The following is an 18,507-nucleotide window of genomic DNA, read 5'->3' as shown; positions in this document are numbered from 1 at the left end:
TATTATTTTCTTAGTGGTTTCTCTTTATTTGCCATTTGGGTATCCTTTTTAATGAAGTGCCTATTTGAGACTCTTGTCCATTGGGTTATGTGCCTAGTTCTTACTGATATGTAGGACTTCTTTGTATATGATGGCTATAAGAATCTGGTGGAATAAGTATATTACAGATATCTTCTCCCACCATATGGCTTGTCTTTTTACTCTCATAATGTTTATTTTGATTAAAAAAACTTTTTAATTTTGCTGTAAAATACTCAGCTTTCATTTTCTCCCTGTAAGATAGGGATTATGGTAGTATCTCACTCACAGGGTTGTTATGAGGAATAAATAAAAGAATCATGTACTCCTGGCACTTAGCAAACTCAATAAATAGTATTATTATTCCCAGTGCTACCTTTTTGTCCCTCATCTAACCTTCTATTTCCTTCCATTTACTCTGTTCTGAATCTCTGAAATGTCATACAGCGTAGCAGAAAAGCCTGCCTATGTGGCCTTGATCAATTCCTAGACTCTGAGCCTGTGATTTCCTACCTGTAAAATGGGGTTACCATCACCTTTCGAATTCAATTCATTTTCCCCCTTCTTTGTTGAACAGGTGTCACATAGGAGCTGCTGAAATAAACAAGGAAGAGGCTAGAGATGAGTCACTCAAGTGTTAGAGCCTTGTAACTCCTCCCACTTTAAGCCCCATCTGGGGAAGCGATGTGAGTACAACATAGGTTCACTTTAGTGACTGACATCCAGAGAACAATATGCTTGGTTCCCCAGGATGCTTCATCTTCATCTTTCTCCTCTGCCAGCTCACGGGTGAGTCCAGCCAGATCCCCCTGATCTCCTGACTGCCTTTCCCATCCTGAGTTGTAGTTCCAGGCTCCAGAGTCCACTTTGCGCTTCTGACTCAACTGAGGAGGCTCTTCTCCTTCATCTGATATTGCTTTACATCCTGTGGTCTCTGAATCACAGAGGGCAGCAAGAGGCTGGAGGGAGGAGAGAAGGAACGACTAGGGACTGACTCCCTTCTGACTATCCCAGGGAAGGAAGGGCTGAAAGAAGTGGTGTTGGGTATCAGGAAGACCTGTGTTCTAATTCAGATTCTGCCGTGAAGGAAAAATATTTTTTAAATGATTATGCCTGACAGTGATATTGGTGGAAGCAAACATTTCATTTTTTTCTCTTAACCCAAGGAATCCAATCAGTCTCTACTTAGAAAACAGCTCATATTGTAGGCACTTTATGTTTAATGCCATGAAAGATAGAGGACTTTTCTGTGCCTGTTACAGATATTCTAGTCTTTGAAGATTTTGCTGTCCTCAGGGTTCTCAGAAGGGACCAGGAGCCCCATAAGTTAGGAGTATCTCTCTGGTCATCAAACTCATGGGGTACCACCATGAGCTCTTCCTCTGAGCGCTTGGCATAGTTGGTTTGTTTTTGTGTGCCACAGGCCTGCCTGAAGTGACCGGCCCAAGGCCATATAGTCAGTCAGCACCACCAAACCTTTCCTCCTCACCACCTGGCATTGCTAAGTGTTCGGCATCAGCAGACTCTCACCCTCCTTGAGTTGATTAGAAATTTTCACGTTTAGGAAGCAGCTGGTTCTAAGCAGTAGTCCCAGAATAGGCTCTCACTTTAAAAACCACTCTAGAACAGCAACGGTAAGCAGAAGTGGAACTTGGAGCAGACAAAGTGGGGGAGCATATGGCAGAGCTTTTCAAAACCTTGGGTCCCCACCAGTGACCTGAACTGTGGGAAGCCTGTGTGGGACACCTCCCATGGCTGAAAGGAGACCAAGATTGTCCTAGAGCATCCGTGGGCAAGGCAGTGAAAGCAGTGCTGGCCCTGGACAAGGACTCCTGGGTTTGACACCTTCGTTGCTCTTTTATTAAGGGTAAGTTACTTAGCCTCTGAACCTTGGTCTTCACAAGTATATAACAGAAGATGAAACCAAACTTGCAGGATTATTGTGATATTTTAAATGAGATATCAAATGCAAGACAATTATAATAATAATCACCATTTATTAAATTCCTGCTACGTCCAGGGTGTTTTTTTATACAAGCTCCTCACGAGTATATAAAATAGATATTATTATCCCCATTTTACAGAGGAGCAAACTTAGGCTCAGAGAGGTCAAGAGTCTTGGGTAAGATTATACAGCTACTAAGAGTAGGGCAGAGATTGGGTTTCCAAAGCTAGTGCTCTTTTCATCACACCAAACTGCCTAATGCTGTACCTGACACTGGAGAAATGCTCAAAAAATGTGTATTTGAGCCGAATCTCCCCCAGGAGAGCTAGTTGGGATTCCTTCCCTCTCCAGTTACTTGAGGCCAAGGCAGAAACTGGGAATGCCAAGAAACCCAGGTAACTCTGTTTCTAGGATGTAGATGCACCAACAAGGAACCACCTTGGCCAAGTTCAGAGGGGCCAAGCAGCAGCTCCAGGATTCTCATCTGGAAAATGGGCACAATAAGATTAATCTGTCCCCCTCACAGATTTTATGATGATTCAATGATACCATAGTGTTGAGGAGACAACGACTAAAAAGAAAACAGACAAAGTGGGTGAGGGGATATTGGGGGCTGGGGTGGTGTTCAAAACGACCAGAAGAGACAAGAAGGAGGGGGTGGGAGATGAGTAAGGGGCAGAGCGGTAGGGAGCTTGAAAGCGAAAGTTGTGCGTTAGGGATGGAGTGTTGGCAAAGATGCATGGTGAATTGGGAGGTTGGCACACCTCTGTTTTAAAGCGATCTTTCCAGGGGACATTAGGTAATGGGAAGTTAGGTAAACGGCAGTAGTTTCCAAAATCATTTTTTTCTTTTTTTATCAGTGGTTTCCTTTCATGAAGTGAAATCTTACACAGAAATGAACAAGTTCTTAAATAACTCTAATGCATAGAGTTGAAGCCTCCCTGATGGAGGGGGTGTTCCATAGCCTCTGCCCCATCACCACCTTCCCCACCCTCCCACAACGTACACCTTCTTCTAGGCTTCCTAGAAATACACTGAGGCACTACTACAGACCTGAAGGGTAGCAAGGGGTACAGCTTGGGAAACTCTTCCTTGGGAGCTCTGGTTCCTAACCCTGGCCTTCCACTGACCTGGGACACGTCACTATAACCCTTGGAGCATCAGTATCCTCATCTGTAAGATGGGACTGGACTAAGTAGTCCCTAAGATTCCTCCCAGCTCTGAGCCGCTCTGGTCCTTGGCTTCCATGAAGAGGGTGGCATGACATCCTGGTGCATTCTGATGGAGGCACCAGTCTGGGGAGATTTGCTCCGGCACTGGGCTGGCAAGCAGGAGGTGGGCTTTACAACCTCCCTTCCCCTGAAGTCTTCCTTCTGGGTCTCCATTCCTTGATTCCGGCTGTACTGATGATGTTCTTTTTTCCTGATTTGGCTCCCTCCCTCCACTCAACTCCTGAGCCTTTGGGAAGCAGATTAAGGGGAGGAGGAAATAACCCAGAGGAAAGGGAGGTGGCAAAGGGGAGGAGCTGTTGTCCCTTTCTGTGATAGAGGGCATCTTAGGGCTGACTCTTCTGATGCCGAAGATACCTGAGTCTTCACCAGGGCAGAAGGCAAAGGGTCTCCTGCCCCAGCCCCCTCCACCTCCAGAGGCAGGCTGGCAGGGGCTGTTTGCTCAGGAAACATCCCCCTGTGTGGTGATTGGACATACTATTTTGCTGTGAATTAGCCAGTGACTGATCTATAGGCATTCAATTCCAGATCACCTTCTGAAAAGCTCACCTTGCTGAGAAGCCATCCAAAGACGTTTTAAGAAATCCTTTCCTCACTTTTAGCCATCTTTGCAGAAATGAGACCAAAAAAGTGGGAAGCTTTCTCAAGGCCTGTCCCTTATAACACTACTCCCTGCTCTTGCCTCCCGCCTACCCCTGTGTTGCAGACTGTTCTGGACTTCTCAAAATGCTTTCAAATCCGTATTCACTCTTCATCCTCCCCCAAATCCTGGCAAAAAAGAGGTTGTTGTTTTTCTCCTCTGAAAGTTGAGAACACCGAAACTCGAAGTGGTAAGTGGCGAGGCAGTAGCGGAAAAAATTCAGGCCTCTGAGATGGAGCAACTAACTAACTTCTCATTCCACTTCTGCCACTTCTCAGTTTGGGGCCTTGGGAAAGTCACTAGCATCTTGCAGCCCCAGTGTCCTCATCTATAAAGTGGAGCTTAACCTCTATCTCATGGAGTTGCTTTGAGGATCAAGGAAGATAACTCCCGTTAAACTAGTTTATGAACCACAGAGTGATACCAAGTGTTTGTTGCTGGAGTTATTATTACAGAGGAACCAGAATGGAATCCCAGTCTCCTGACTCCCAGTTAGGCCAACTCTGACTCTTTTACACTGCTCCCTGCTACCTGGGAGGAGAGGCCATCTCCCTGTGTGGGATCTCAGACCCCATCATCAGGTGATCTAGAACCTAATGCCTGTAGACCAGTCAAAGGCTAATTCACAGCAAAATGGTATGTCTATTCACCACTCAAGGGAATATCTCTTTTTGGAGAATTTAAAGTGGAAAATGAAGTGACATTAGTGGGGGATTTTCAGAGGGGTGGGTGCGAGAAAGGGTTGGAGATTTCCTCAGGGAAACTTTCAATTAAGCTTTATGAGTCCTGAATAAGCTTTAGATGAGCAGAGAGAAGGATAAAGCACAAATAAAAGTGTGAGGTAGAAAGTAAACTGGGGATCAGGCGAGGGAGGAGCCCTGGCTGATGTTCTGGTGGTAGTGAGTGGGTGGCAGTCCCACGCTTCACATCTTCCCACAGCATCATATGGTCATCTTGGCCTTGGAGCAAAAGACCTGGGCTTCTCTCAGATACAATCAACCCAGGTTATGTAATACGCTTGAACTAATTACTATTCCAGAGGAAGTAACCACTTGAGCTGGATGCCTGTCCATCTTACCCAAACCACTCTACAAAATGAGGAAGGGGTGAAATGGATGCAGAGGAGGCAAGTTACAACATTCACTGTACTGATCTAGGTGGGAGGGTAGGTGAGTCTCCTGGGGCCCCATCTTCCCAGGCCTTGCAGACGGGTGTTAGTAACTACTTATTCTCTACAGTCTTCTGATCTCACAGATCATGTTAAGTCACCCCATTGTACCTATTACTTCCCCTTTCATAACACAGGTAGTTATTTATTTAATGACTAGCTCCCAACTCCATGAGTGTAAGGAGCATGACTATCTTGCTCCCCGGCTATATCATCAGCTCCTAAACAGCTCCTGGCACAAATATGGAACTAAATAAATTCTTGTAAAAGGAAGGAATGACTGAAGGAGAAGAGCATGACCTACCTAGACATGGTAAAACTCTGTAGGATCACTGCAGATAGAGACACCATCACAGAAAGGGGAGTTTCACTTCAGCCTTGGACAGCTGAGAAGAGAAGTCTCTAGTTTCTGGATCCCTTCTCAGTCAACCGGGAAGAGGAAACAAAACTTGTTAGGACTCACCACCAACCCTGTCCCCATCCTCTGAACTTATGCTTGGGGAATGGCATGGAGCTACTTTCTTCTCTCATGACCCCTCTTCCCGCCCTGAAAATACAACCAAGGTAGAACAAAAGTATTCCATCTAGGTTCATGTTGGCAATTTGCACTGTGCCACCCTCCAATTTCATTGTTCTAACAAGAACAACGAATTTGGAGACATTTTCCTACATCCCCACACAACTCACACCTCGACATTTATCCTGAGAATATAGCACTACACGTGCGAAGAAGTGAAAAGAACAATTGCTTGTGGCTTAAATGCACGTATACCTGGTGAAGCGCTAAAGCCCTCTTTGCAGTTTTCTCACCTCCTCGACTTAAATATCTCCGCCAAACCTCGTGTGAGAATGAAACTACTCATAATAGCCTAAATCCAGTCATTGCACCTTGGGGGCAAGTGATACCTAATCTTTATTTGACTGCAAATTATTCAGCCCTGCCATCTCTGTTGTTGAAGAAAAAGAAAGAATGCATTAATTGATCAATCAAAAATGCAAAATGAAATTGATCTTGTCTGTAACATTTATTGAGACTATTTTGGCATCCTTTGAGACGATCAAAGAGAGAGCAACTGAAAACCTATCCTGCCTTAGTAATAGGGAACCAGGGAAAGCAGCTTCTTGAAAAATCAGATTACTTATTTAACAGGATGATTTGATAAAGTCTTGAGGGATTCAAAGTATATATGCACTGAGTGATAAATTATAGGGGGAAAATGTTTGAAAACAGGAATCAGCTCCTAAAGACCCTAGACCTGTAGTCAAGGGACTAGGTCAACATTGGGTAGCATCAGATTCTCTTACTTTGGGGCACAGGTGGAGCAGCTTGTGCTTGAGGGAAGGTCACCAAAGGACAGGAAAGGGAAATCAGGATTTCATGAGGCCCAAAGCTTTCAGAGTTGGCACCTACTCTCTAGAAGGAGCTGGAGAAGGGGAATGAGGGAGAGGCTGGAGCTGATACCCATGTCAGGGGGCCTTCAAATTGAGATGTAGAAAGAGTCTAGGCTCAAGAGCTGGAATGACATTGGGTTAACTCCTCAAATCACCATCTACCAGTTTTATGCCTTTGGACAAGTTACTTAGGCTCTTGTGAATCTCAATTTTCTCATCAAATCAGGAGTTAAACTTCTGTTATAAAGGGCCAGACAGTAAATATTTTAGGGTTTGCAGGCAATATGGTCTCTGTAACAACTACTCAACTCAGCTAAGTTGTAGTGGAACAGTAGCAATAGACAATATGTAAAGGAAAGAACATGGCTGTGTTCGAGAAAACTTTACTTACAAAAACAGACAGCAGGACACTTTTGGTTTATGGACCATCGGTTGCTGATCCTTGTGTAAGAGGATCAAAATTTCTAATATGCAGGATAAGTATGAAGTATTTATAAGTATTAGTCATAATCTTAACAATAAATGTTTAGCACAGAATAAACCCTTAATAGATAGCAACTATAATTATTTGGGAACTCTAGCCAGGGAAGCTGAGTTCTAACAGAGACTGTTTTGTATCCTCATTTTACAGAGCAGGAACCTGTTTCTTCCTTTTTGTGCTTTCCATGATGGAAGTAATAAAAATTTATTTTAGAAATTTTGCCTTGATGTATTCTGTTAAGAGGTAGAAGGGAAAATAACTTTGGGTTTGGTAGTTTCAAGGAGAACACCTTTTGTTTGGAGGAAGATAGCCCTGAGCTAACATCTGCTGCCAATCCTCCTCTTTTTTGCTGAGGAAGACTGACCCTGAGCTAACACCCATGCCCATCTTCCTCTACTTTGTATGTGGGACGCCTGCCACAACATGGCTTGGTAAGCAGTGCATAGGTCCGCACCCAGGATCTGAATGAGTGAACCCCGGGCCGCTGAAGCAGAACGTGCGGACTTAACTGCTGTACCTCCAACTGTAAAACAATCCTTCCTGGAAGCATTGTTTTAAGAGTTAAATGAGATCACAGTAGTTGCTTTTAAGCTGCTAGTCCCTCTCTAAATTCCCTTTCTGCTCTGTGCTATCCTGAGTTTGTCCCTCAGATATTAGGTAGAAGAGGACTTGCTCCCCACACCCGTTCATAGGAAATGCTCAGTTGACCGCTTTGGGGAGTTTTTTTTTTAGCAGTAATTCTTAATTGTTTTTCACCTGGAGCCACATAACCACTGATGGTTGTTTGCAAGTCATGCTTTTTTTGAGGGGACTTAAGATTGTGGTGAAACAAAAATTTCTTGGGGGAAATAAAGCCCCACCACAAGTCCTGATAGTTCGGGGTGAGCATCCCAAGTTAGCCTGAGCATCTTGCAGAGCGCCCAGTCACTCAGGCTTTTCCTTTCCACTCAGAGAAGGATGTTGGAATTCAAGTGAATGAGAACCTCCTTTGGAGATGACCTTGAATCCATTCTAATCTATCATAAAATAGAAAGATAAATCATCCTCAAACTTCTAAGCTATCGCTATCATTAGGAATTTACAGCTCACCTCCCATTATCCTGATCTGTGCTTCAGAACTACTGCCTCCAGGTCAGGCAGGCTGTTCTTTCTTCATCTGCATCAAAATCAGCTCTCCCAGGAGAGTCTGGGAGTCCTAAAGGGGGAGTCAACAGTAACACCCCAACTTGTGCCCCGACAGGAACTTGTCAGTCATGGAGCTGGGCCTTATGGTTTACCTCAGAACTTGTTTTTTTCAGCCAGAGGTCTCTGGGAACGGGACGAGTTCACCTGCAGTCACTCTTTTTAGGCAGAGAGTTCTGACCTCAATGCCTTTGTGTGAGAGAGATTCCAAGGGGTTTCCTCACTCACTCAGGGGCTGGTTGCCTGAGAAGGTTTCTTGGGAACTTCCCTGGACCCAAAGAGGGTGAGTATTGGTGAAAAGGGCAGGGACTCAGGTTTATTTTATGGTTCTCTTTGTTTGCAGGGCCAGCGGCCTCTCGAACCCGGAAGGAGCTGGTTGGTGCCCTTGGTGGGGCTGTAACTTTCCCTCTGAACCACTCGGTAAATGAGATTGACAGCATTATCTGGATCTTCAACACAACCCCTCTTGTCACCATACAGCCAAATACGCCAGATGGACAAGCCAACATCATAGTGACCCAAAATCGTAATAAGGAAAGGGTGGACTTTCTGCAAGGAAGCTACTCCATGATACTCAGCAAACTGAAGAAGAAAGACTCAGGAGTCTACCGTGTTGAGATACACAGCTCATCTCTCCAGCATCCCTTCACCCAAGAGTATGGGCTGCAAGTCTATGGTGAGCGGAACCAGTTCCAAAGTAGATGACTGCCTTCATAAAGTGGTGAACTCCATGATACTGGAAATGTTTAAGCAAAGGTTGGATAAATACTCGGCAAGAACGTGCAAGAGGGAACTCCTACATGGATGAAGTAGATGTAGCTGACCCCCGAGGTCCCTTTCTACTCAGATTCTGTAAGAGGCGATGTGCGGCAGAGGATAGGCAATACGGGAAGCGGCCGTCACACAGGTCAAATGCTGGCATCTCTACTTACTGGGTGCATGGCCTCAGCCAAGTTGCTTAATCTCTTTGGAACTTAGTTTCCATATTTGTGATGGGGAGGAAAGTGATGCGCGTCTTAGAAAGATTATTGGTTATAAACATCAATCACACCTCTTCCCCTACAGATTCCAAACAACTGAGAAATCAACACAAGAATTAGAGAGAAGATAAAAATATCAGCTTTAGCTTTTCTAGTAAAGCTAACTAGGAGAAATACTTTTCCCCAAGTTAAGACCTAGAAGCCCATTCAAAGAAGACAATCTTACAAAACAATTACACAACGAGCTGCAAGAATAGCTGCCCCACTCACTGAGCTGTAATATCAGGGACACCAGGAGATGGGCATCCAGATTTGCTTGTAGGAGGTGGACCAAGCACCTTGATCCAGGTGTGTCCTCCATATAGACATAGTTGAAGGGAACAGAAGGCATACATTCTACGAACAAACTAGCTGGGGGAGGAAAAAATGGGCAAATCATATTTAAACAGCAATTTTAACAGCTCAAACCCAGGAGTAGAGAAATGTATATGATGGATGTCACACTCTTATCTCAGCAATGAACCAATTGCTCATCCTCTGAGGGAGAGTAGTGAGCACAAAGTAGAATGGGAGACCTGAAGTTTTATTCTGATACTATTCTCTCTCGGAGAGTGAAGTGAAAGTCTCTTCAAGGAACCTGAGGACAGGGGAATAGGAAGCCTCTAAAAAGGATAAAATTAGCCAGCATCTAAAATGCATTTCACATAGCGCTTGCCATATGGCTGTGCTTAGTAAAGGGCACCTGCATTATTGTTGCATTGTTATTATTTCTATTACTACTGTTGTTGTTATATAGCCGTAGGCAAGCAGACCTAGATAGTTCTCTTTCCCAGATAAGAATGAAAACTCTGCTCTGAATTGCTGCTTCCTCTCTACTATGTAGCACCCTAGAGATTCACATCCAAGGTTTATAAGAATAATTCAGGAAAAAGAGGGCTATAGGCATAGTTTCCACCCTTGGTTGTCCATTTCTCTTTTATAGAGTACCTATCAAAGCCCAAAGTCACCATGGGTCTGCAGAACATTGAGAACGACACCTGTGTGACCAATCTGACATGCTCCATGGAACAAGGAGGAGAGGATGTGACTTACACCTGGAAGTCCCTGGGACAGGCAACCAATGAGTCCCATTATGGCTCCATCCTCCCCGTGTCCTGGAGGCTGGGGAAAAGGGACATAACTTTCATCTGCGAGGCCAGGAACCCCATCAGCAGCAACTCTTCAAACCCCATCTTTGCCCAGAAGCTCTGTGAAGGTGACTGTCTCTCTTTCTCCAAGAGCTTCTGGTCTCAGGACTTATACCTTCTTTAGCCCCAGGTCCTCACGGGAACAGGCCCTGTGTGAAAAATGGGTGCCCCTGGGAAGTCTCAAGACTGGGGGGAAGGTGGGAGTTGCTCAAAAGTAGGGTCATGTTCCCTAGCTGACTCTTCTCCTTTCCCTCCACCCATTCATTCTCCACCCATTCTCTCTTCAAAGGTGCCCCTAGGGACCCAACTTCGTCCATGGTCCTGAAGCTCCTGGTGGTGCTCTTCCTTCTCAGTGCCTTTGCACTGGTGGCAATTATTTTGATTATGCGGAAAGAAAGAGGAAAAGGTAGAACATGTACTATTTTTGTCTTCACCCTCATTCATGCATTTTCTCCCTCATTTATTCAATAAGCAGATGTTAAACTATGTGCCAGGCTTTGTACTAGACACTTAGGGTACAGAAATGAAGAGGCCGTGGTCTCTGTCCTCAAGGAGAACACCATCAGCCGGTGCTCCTTAGTTCTGGAGAGTGCTTGCGTCCTTAACTTCTCTCCTAAGGCCAACATCCTCCCAGTTCCCTCTCCAGTGCCCACCCCTTTGCTTTCCCCAAAGGAACTTACTGGTGTGGCCCTCCTGTTGACACAGGTCTCACAATGCTGATTCTGCCCTCCTGATCTGGGAGGTGATGGCCTCCAATTCTGAGGTCCCACAGAGCAGCACCCTCCAGTCAGCCCTTCCAATCCTCATCCTGTCAGAGCCCCCCAACCAGCCCTAGTCCTCTCCATTGGATCAATGCCAGAGACTTCTCTTTATTTCCTACCTCAGTCTAGTCACACTCCACCTAGAGAAACCTGTCTCTATCTCTTTCCATGCCACAACCTATACTTTGCGTCCCTAAACTCGGCTGATTTGTCTTCTTGGGTTCCTACTGATACTGTCCATGTAGGGTGTTGGGGAGGGACCTGAGCATCGGTTGGGTATGAACTGCAAACTTAAAGATTTTCTTTCCCTCTTGGAAGCACTCTGAAACCATTTCTGACCTTCTCTGCTCCCCTTTTGGCTGCCTTGATCCAGAGACTGGACAGTGAAGTGACAAGGGTAACCAGTTCCTCCTGGGATTTTCCTCGATTTAGCACTGAAAGCCCGCTGTGCCGGAAAACCCTTCAGTTACAGGGAAACCGGGATAGTTGGTCATCCTAAGTGGGTAGTCCACACAGGGTGGTGGGCCAGTGGGGGTGGTGAGTAGAAGGAGGGGCCAGTTCTAATTCTCTCTCAACTTAGTTTCAGAGTTCATTGAAGAGAAGAAGAGAACAGACAATCAACAAGAAACTCTTAACTATAACCCCCCTTCTGGAGAGACTGCAGAGTATGACACAGTCTCTCACCTTAATGTGAGTCCTTTCCCATCTTTCCTGGGGCCTGATCCTCCTCTCTGAGGCCCTTCTGGTTTTACTTGAGATTTTTCCATGAATTTGGGCAACATGGAAGAAGAGGATGTATAGCCCTTAAAATCCAATGCATCTGTGTCTCCCCTAGTCTTTATGGCTTCTCTCTTCTGCAGAAGTTTGTGGCCTGGAGCACCTGGTTCTGACCTAACCAGTAATGCTCACACTGTGACCTATGGAATTGTTCCTTTCCCTCCATAGTTCACAATAGCAGCTCAATGGGCCTGATTCCTTTTGCATAGAACAGCAAGTAAGGAAGTGTGACTTTGACACGATTGAATTACGGTGTCACAAGACTGGATCTAGAGATGCCCTTTCCTCTGAGGAATCTCAAGGAACCATCAGGAGAGGGCTCAGAGGGCCCGTGGTGGCTCTCAGCCCATGCTTAATGCTTCCCAAGTGTAGGTCACTAAGCTGAAGTGAATGAACACAAAGTTAATTCAAAGGAAACTCTTTTCTTTTTTTTCAGTTCATAATAGTTTACATCATTGTGAAATTTCAGTTGTACATTATTTCTTGTCTGTCACCACATAAGTGCTCCCCTTCCCCTGGTAATCACTGAACTGTTTTCTTTGTCCATGTGTTTGTTTATATGCCACATATGAGTGAAATCATCTGGTGTTTGTCTTTCTCAGTCTGGCTTATTTCGTTTAGCATGATTCCCTCCAGGTCCATCCATGTTGTTGCAAGTAGGATGATTTTGTCTTTTTTTATGGCTGAGTAGTATTCCATTGTGTATATATATATCCCACATCTTCTTTGTCCCATCATCAGTTGATGGGCACTTGGATTATTCAAAGGAAACTCTTTGAAAAGGAAATCATAGGACTAAAGTTTAAAGAAACTCAAACAACAAGAGACAATTTGGAGACATGGACTAGGTTGACAACTTCAACAGGCTCCCCAGGAACAATTGTCATAGGCCAGGCTGGGCTAGCTCCTTAGAGGTCCTACAGCATTCTTCCACATAGGTCCACTTAATAAAGAAGTAGAAACACTTTGAAGCCTCAAAATCTCAGTTTTACTCCAGCCTTTGGCATCTCCTGATCAGGTTGCATCTTCCCACACTTGCCTATAACTTTTCCAAGAGGAGACGTCATGTTTCCTATTTGAAATTGTGGTCTCCTGAGAGCTCCTTCCTTCCTCATGGGGGAGACTGCTTTGTGCTCCACTCAGCCTGGCTTCTGTCACAGTTGGTCACTTTATCACCATCCTTCCTCTACCCCGGCTCAAGCCAAGTTTCCAGGAGACCACACGACTGTCCTGGGTGCTCAGGAATAAATTTCATCTACCCAGGAAATTTTCTCCAGCCTGGAAGGAAATTTTGTTGTTGCTGTCATTGGTGTTTTGTGTTGGCGCATCAGTCACCCTTACTGATTTGCTCCAGAAGCCCTTCAGACTGATGAAAAAGTTTATTTGCAACATTAGCAATATTGTTTCAAATTACCCTTTAGTCACCTTAGGAGGGTAACAGCTCATGGGACTTATATCTCTTATATATTTTTTAATTCATTTAAACACAACACAGTTGAAAAGTAATGTGCTTCCTTCTTAAAAGAAACTTATTAGCAATTATAATAGCGGTCACGAACAAGAGCGCTTCCCACTACCCATTCCTGTTTCAGAGCACTCTCTTCCCTCTCACCATCTCCTCCTATCTCTGCTTTCCCTTCTCTGGATTCTGGGTATCTCTTTGGCCTTGTCTATGTGACCCAGGAGGTGGGTGATGATTTCTTTTGTTTGTTTTTTTAACAGAAAACTGTTCCAGAGGAAAATCTAGTGAATACATTTTATGCCACTGTGCAAATACCCCCAAAGGTAAGATCCTTTAAAGCTGAGCTTCATCTTAGTTGTTCCATCCTTTTTCCTGGTTCAAGCTTAGCTTACAATTTCTTGGGCCCCAGGGATCTCGTGTTCCTTAGTATTAAAATTTACCCCAGTGTGTCTCCATTCCCTTTGCTTAGGGGTACAAAAGAATATGGGGAATAGGAGAGAATTGTGTTTTAGGAGTTGAATGGGGGCAATGTGGAACAAATAGAGTAGGAGAGAGGTTCCAGGTAGGAGCGACAGGGAACATCATCAAGATCCTGACTGATGGCATGGATGGAGGAACAGTCCATGGCTTAGGCTGTGCCTGGGAGGGGAGGGAGAGCTGGAGAAGCAACTCCAGCTTGCTTCTGAGTGACCAGTAAACTGGAGGCAGGAGAAATTTCCTTTTCATTTCCATGGTCTTTCTATGTTACATCTTATTTGCATGTACCCTGGCCCCAGACAAACTACTAATGTAGTAAGCTTTCAAGCTCATTGCTTCATAGATCATACTTGGCAGAAGCAGTGATACCTCCCTGTCTCCTTTCCCAACCAGATCAGAAAAGTTGAGAATGGACAAAGCAGTTTGCTTAGTAATAGGAAAGGTTAGTTCTGATGGGTGATTGGAAGGAAAGTTCAGTTCATTAAACACTCAACAAGATAAATGCAGATTAACCCTTAAGAAATAGTTTCTCTAAAATCAGAATGATTAAACAGTGAGAGCAAGCACAGCAGGAGGTTTGGGTTGGGTAACCCTAGCAATGAAGAGTGTCTGGATGGTGGGGTCTCCTGTGGGGTATCCAGAGCCCTGCCCACTTCCAGTGCTCTGCATCTTTATGTCTGCCTTACAGATGGAGAAACATGACTCTCTGCCCACGTCACCAGACACACCGAAGCTGTATACCTATGAGAATGTCACCTAAACAGCACTGTACTCCCTCCTGTCTTGCCCCAGAGAAAACTGTTGAAAGAATTTACTGATTCGATCAAGGAATAATGAAGAACACTGACTTCCTTTCAGAATAAACTATCCCTTATGCTCCTTCAGATTTAAGAGTTTCTGGTTCTACCCACTGCTGAGAAATCTCCTCAAACCCAGAATGTGTAACTGTCCCATCCTGGAAATGTGATTGTGAATTTATTAGCCAACTCCAAGCAAGGGGCTTTGAAGTGTCTCTGTTGAGATGTAAATGCTGTGTCACACGTATGAATGGCCACTCCCATCCCAGGGCTTGGAGGTCAGAATATACCAACGATCTGGTTGCCAAGAGGGCAAGAACTTCAGAAAGGCAGACATTCCCAGCAGAAGCAGGCATAGAAGCCAGAGATGGATTTATTAGCCAACTCATCGACTGTGTTCCTGGCACTGTGCTGAGCTTACAGTGATTGCGGTCAGACACACTCTCTGCTCTCATGAAACTGACCCCTCACGAGCTACTTCCATGGGCAATTGCAGCAGACCTGACCACAGATTCCCGACACCTAGAGGATGAGATGTGGACTTGGGGGCAAAGCGCACAAGGACAGAGAAGACAGGTAGAAGACTGAGTTTGGCTGGATGGAAGTGATACTGAACATCTCAATTTCAAGTTCATGTGCCCGATGTGCAGTAAACCAATCACTGAGACATTGGTGCTTGGAGACGGAGAAAGGTTTATTCAAATTGGCTAAAATGAGAAGGCGGGAGCGTGGATTCTCTCAAATCCACCTTAACAGGAGCAGAAAGCAGGGTGTTTTATAGAGCTAAGGGGCTTCACAGGAGGAGCTTCAGAGAAACAAGAGGTCACTCCTGGCCCCTGGGCAATCTGACTTCTGGGTGTTAATAGCAGTTGGGAGCCCACCATCCAGGTGATTGCGACCTCCCTAAAGGCATTCTCTTTCTTCTGCAAAGCAAGCTTACAAATCCTCATGACCCCCGAGTCACCCCTCAAGTTAAATAGGAAAACAGCAAATTGACAAGAATAACTTCTCTTAAAGGCAATCATGTTCTTATTGAATATCCACGGTAAGTACCCTGCTTCAGAAACTCAGAAGTGTGCCTGACCCAAAGACAAGGGCCACTGCCCCAGCTTCATTTACACTGTTGTGCTGCAAGTGAGAAGCCAAGGCCTGTACAGGAGCCCATCCCATTGGAGAAATTGAGCCTGAAGACACATTTCAAACCCATTATTGGAGACTTGGAGTCAGGGGGTGGTCACTTGCAAACCTTTAAAGCCCCTTAATTCATTCAACAAATATTTATTGAGAACCTCTGCTAGGTCGGCCTGGCAAATAAGACAGACATGATCCCTGCTCCCGTAGACTTCACTTTCTTTTTAATGAAATGAAAAACATGAAGAGGGAGAGGGCTGCTTTTGATGTGTTCCTGGACACACATCTTGAGTGGAAATGCCGGGAAGGGATCTGATGTCCCAGGTCTGGAAGTGTTAAGTGTCAAATGACAAAACTAAAACAATTTAGTAACAAATTTGTCCTTTATTCAAGGAAAACAATCCATGAACTGGGGGAGTACAGTGCCTCACAAGCAGTGGAGCACAGTTCCTAAGGGATTTGGGGCAAGAGTGAGTTTTGTGTGTGTGTGTGTGCTGAGAAAGATTTGACCTGAGCTACCGTCTGTGCCAATCTTCCTCGATTTTGCATGTGGGTTGATGCCTCAGCATGGCTTCCAATGAGTGGTGTAGATCTGTGCCCAGGAACTGAACCTGGGCCACTGAAGCAGAGCATGCAGAACTTAACCCTTAGGCAATGGTGCTGGCCCAAGAGGAATTTTTATAGAGCATTATGGGAGGCAATGCATGATTAGCTAGGAGGTCAGGGATTTCCCTATAAGGCTGGTGGGTCCTTTTTTCTAGGGTAAGCATAACCTAGCTAAGCTGAGTTGGAGGACTGGGTTTGGTGCATGTTAGATTTCTTTGACAGGTGATTCCCATAAGTGCAGGCTGACTTAAGATTGATTTACGACCTGGGCTGGGCCATGGGGGTGGCCTCCATTTTGTGGATCCCAATATACGAATTAACTTTATCAGAGGTAAGGTGAAGAAATGTGTGTTAAAATTTGTGAAAGGAGGGGCTGGCCCCGTGGCCGAGTGGTTAAGTTCGCGCGCTCCGCTGCAGGCGGCCCAGTGTTTCGTTGGTTCGAATCCTGGGCGCGGACATGACGCTGCTCATCAAACCACGCTGAGGCGGCATCCCACATACCACAACTAGAAGGACCCACAACGAAGAATATATAACTATGTACCGGGGGGGCTTTGGGGAGAAAAAGGAAAAAATAAAAAAATCTTAAAAAAAAAAAAATTTGTGAAAGGAGAAAATATCTGAAAAAAACCCCTTCAAACATAAGATGATCAAAGTAAGAGATAATAAGCCTTCAAGAAAAAAACTAAGGAGGAGGGGACCAAGAGAACAGTTTGAGGCTGATTTGAGAGGAAATGAAGGTTGGAAGTAGGAGGCAATCCTGGAACTCTGAGGACCCTGGAAGGAGGGCTGTGCTGGCCTCCACGTGGAGCTCTGCAGGTGCAGAGGAGGAAAAATAATTTTTCCTCTACCCTTCTGCGTTCTTGGCTGAGATTCCCCTGTAATAAAAGAGAGATTAACAGGAGGAAAACAAATAGGAGATTAATAACATGTATACCTCCTGTATACATGGGAGAGACCCAGGAAAACTGAGTAACTCCCCGAAAAGACCCTTGCCACCACCTTGTGTACCACTTCTATACCAGCTAAAGACAAAAGAAGAGATTGGGGGAGGACGGCAGTTATGGGAAGTCATCAGGCAAAGCCCAGTAACTGAGGGTATGGCTGTTATGCAGATTTAAGTTCATGCCTTCTCCATTGATAAGAAGTTTCTAGAGATTTAGTCATTCTTCCCCTTCTGGTACAGAGAGGGAAACACCCTTACGAAAGGAAATTTTCCTTATAAATGCAAGTATCTCTTACAAAAATGTAACTTCTACTTGTTTTTAGAACTTCTCCTGTGTCTGCTGTTTCTTATAAATAATCAGTTGAGGGGCTGGCCCCATGGCCATAGTTAAGTTTGTGTGCTCCACTTTGGCCCAGGGTTTTGCCAGTTCGGATTCTGGGTGCAGAATGGCACCACTCATCAGACCATGCTGAGGTGGCATCCCACATAGCACAACCAGAGGCATTCACAACTAGAATATACAACTATGTCCTGGGGAGCTTTGGGGAGAAGGAAAAAAAAAGAATATTGGCAACAGTTAGCTCAGATGTCACTCTTTAAACAAAAAAGAAGATTAGAAACAGATGTTAGCTCAGGTGCCGATCTTTAAAAAAAAAAATCACCTTAAGAAAATAATCAATTCAAAATAATTCTTATGCCAAAGAGGCATAATCTGGGATGGCACATCCGGTTCCCCTTCACAGGTGTGGCCTGCCTGGGGCACTGCATGCCACAGAGCACCATTCACATGATAAATATTGTAAATGCCTGTATTTATTACTACAATTTTCCTGAGGGAAAAAATAAAGCGTCCTTTCTAAATAAAATCAGTATGTCTTGAAGAAGAGGCATTTTTTCTAATTCTCACAGAGGTGGTGGAGGTTGGGGCGTGGCTGTAGTAGCATTTGAAGGGGAGAAAGATTTACATTGGAGCCAGAAGTGGACACTAGGATCTGAAATTTGTCCAGTGCCAACTGAGTAGTTGTGTGACCCACAGTGATGCCACCTCAGCTGTGACACCATACCACGTGATCAGGGCCTAGGGTGAAGCAAGTGAGGCACAAAATTTAAGGGGGCACCCAGACACTCCGCCATCAAGGTAAATAATGTTTTTGTGTAATATTTTAAAAAATCAAAACTAATGCAAAAAATCCGTGATGGACAAAATATCAAAATTTTCAATAAAGAAGTGCCATGTCAAGTTAGATTAGAGACTGAGGAAAAAGGAAAAATTAGTAATCCTGATTGTGTGTTGAGTCAGAATTTTGGTATTTCATTCTCTGAGCTGC

General features: G+C 44.8%; 1 protein-coding gene across 3 annotated transcripts; it reads left to right on the top strand.

The window, feature by feature from the left end:
• Positions 1–595: 595 nt before the first annotated feature.
• On the top strand, positions 596–18,048 carry SLAMF7 (SLAM family member 7). Of its 3 annotated transcripts, XM_070267970.1 has the most exons (8): positions 722–807; positions 1,732–1,885; positions 8,399–8,731; positions 10,018–10,290; positions 10,512–10,628; positions 11,564–11,673; positions 13,483–13,545; positions 14,388–18,048. In XM_070267970.1, exons 3-8 carry the CDS (start codon positions 8,623–8,625, stop codon positions 14,457–14,459), a joined length of 744 nt encoding a protein of 247 aa, XP_070124071.1. In that variant the 5' UTR covers positions 722–807; positions 1,732–1,885; positions 8,399–8,622; the 3' UTR covers positions 14,460–18,048. The 3 variants fall into 3 exon arrangements, with proteins under 3 accessions (XP_005610012.1, XP_023496648.1, XP_070124071.1); XM_005609955.4 differs by lacking the exon at positions 1,732–1,885 and having other exon boundaries at positions 596–807; XM_023640880.2 differs by lacking the exons at positions 1,732–1,885; positions 8,399–8,731 and having other exon boundaries at positions 712–807.
• Positions 18,049–18,507: the final 459 nt, after the last annotated feature.

This window comes from Equus caballus, chromosome 5 (assembly GCF_041296265.1).
Source record: "Equus caballus isolate H_3958 breed thoroughbred chromosome 5, TB-T2T, whole genome shotgun sequence".
Lineage (NCBI taxonomy): Eukaryota > Metazoa > Chordata > Mammalia > Perissodactyla > Equidae > Equus > Equus caballus.
This window is presented reverse-complemented; position numbering and strand designations above follow the sequence as displayed.

Bases quoted from the DNA above. Each gene is read 5' to 3' on its own strand.
- SLAMF7 (XM_005609955.4), top strand. From the start codon at position 753: ATGCTTGGTTCCCCAGGATGCTTCATCTTCATCTTTCTCCTCTGCCAG. The intron at 8,732-10,017 runs GTGAGCGGAACC...TCTCTTTTATAG, and splicing joins GTATGGGCTGCAAGTCTATG to AGTACCTATCAAAGCCCAAA. The intron at 11,674-13,482 runs GTGAGTCCTTTC...TTTTTTTAACAG, and splicing joins ACACAGTCTCTCACCTTAAT to AAAACTGTTCCAGAGGAAAA.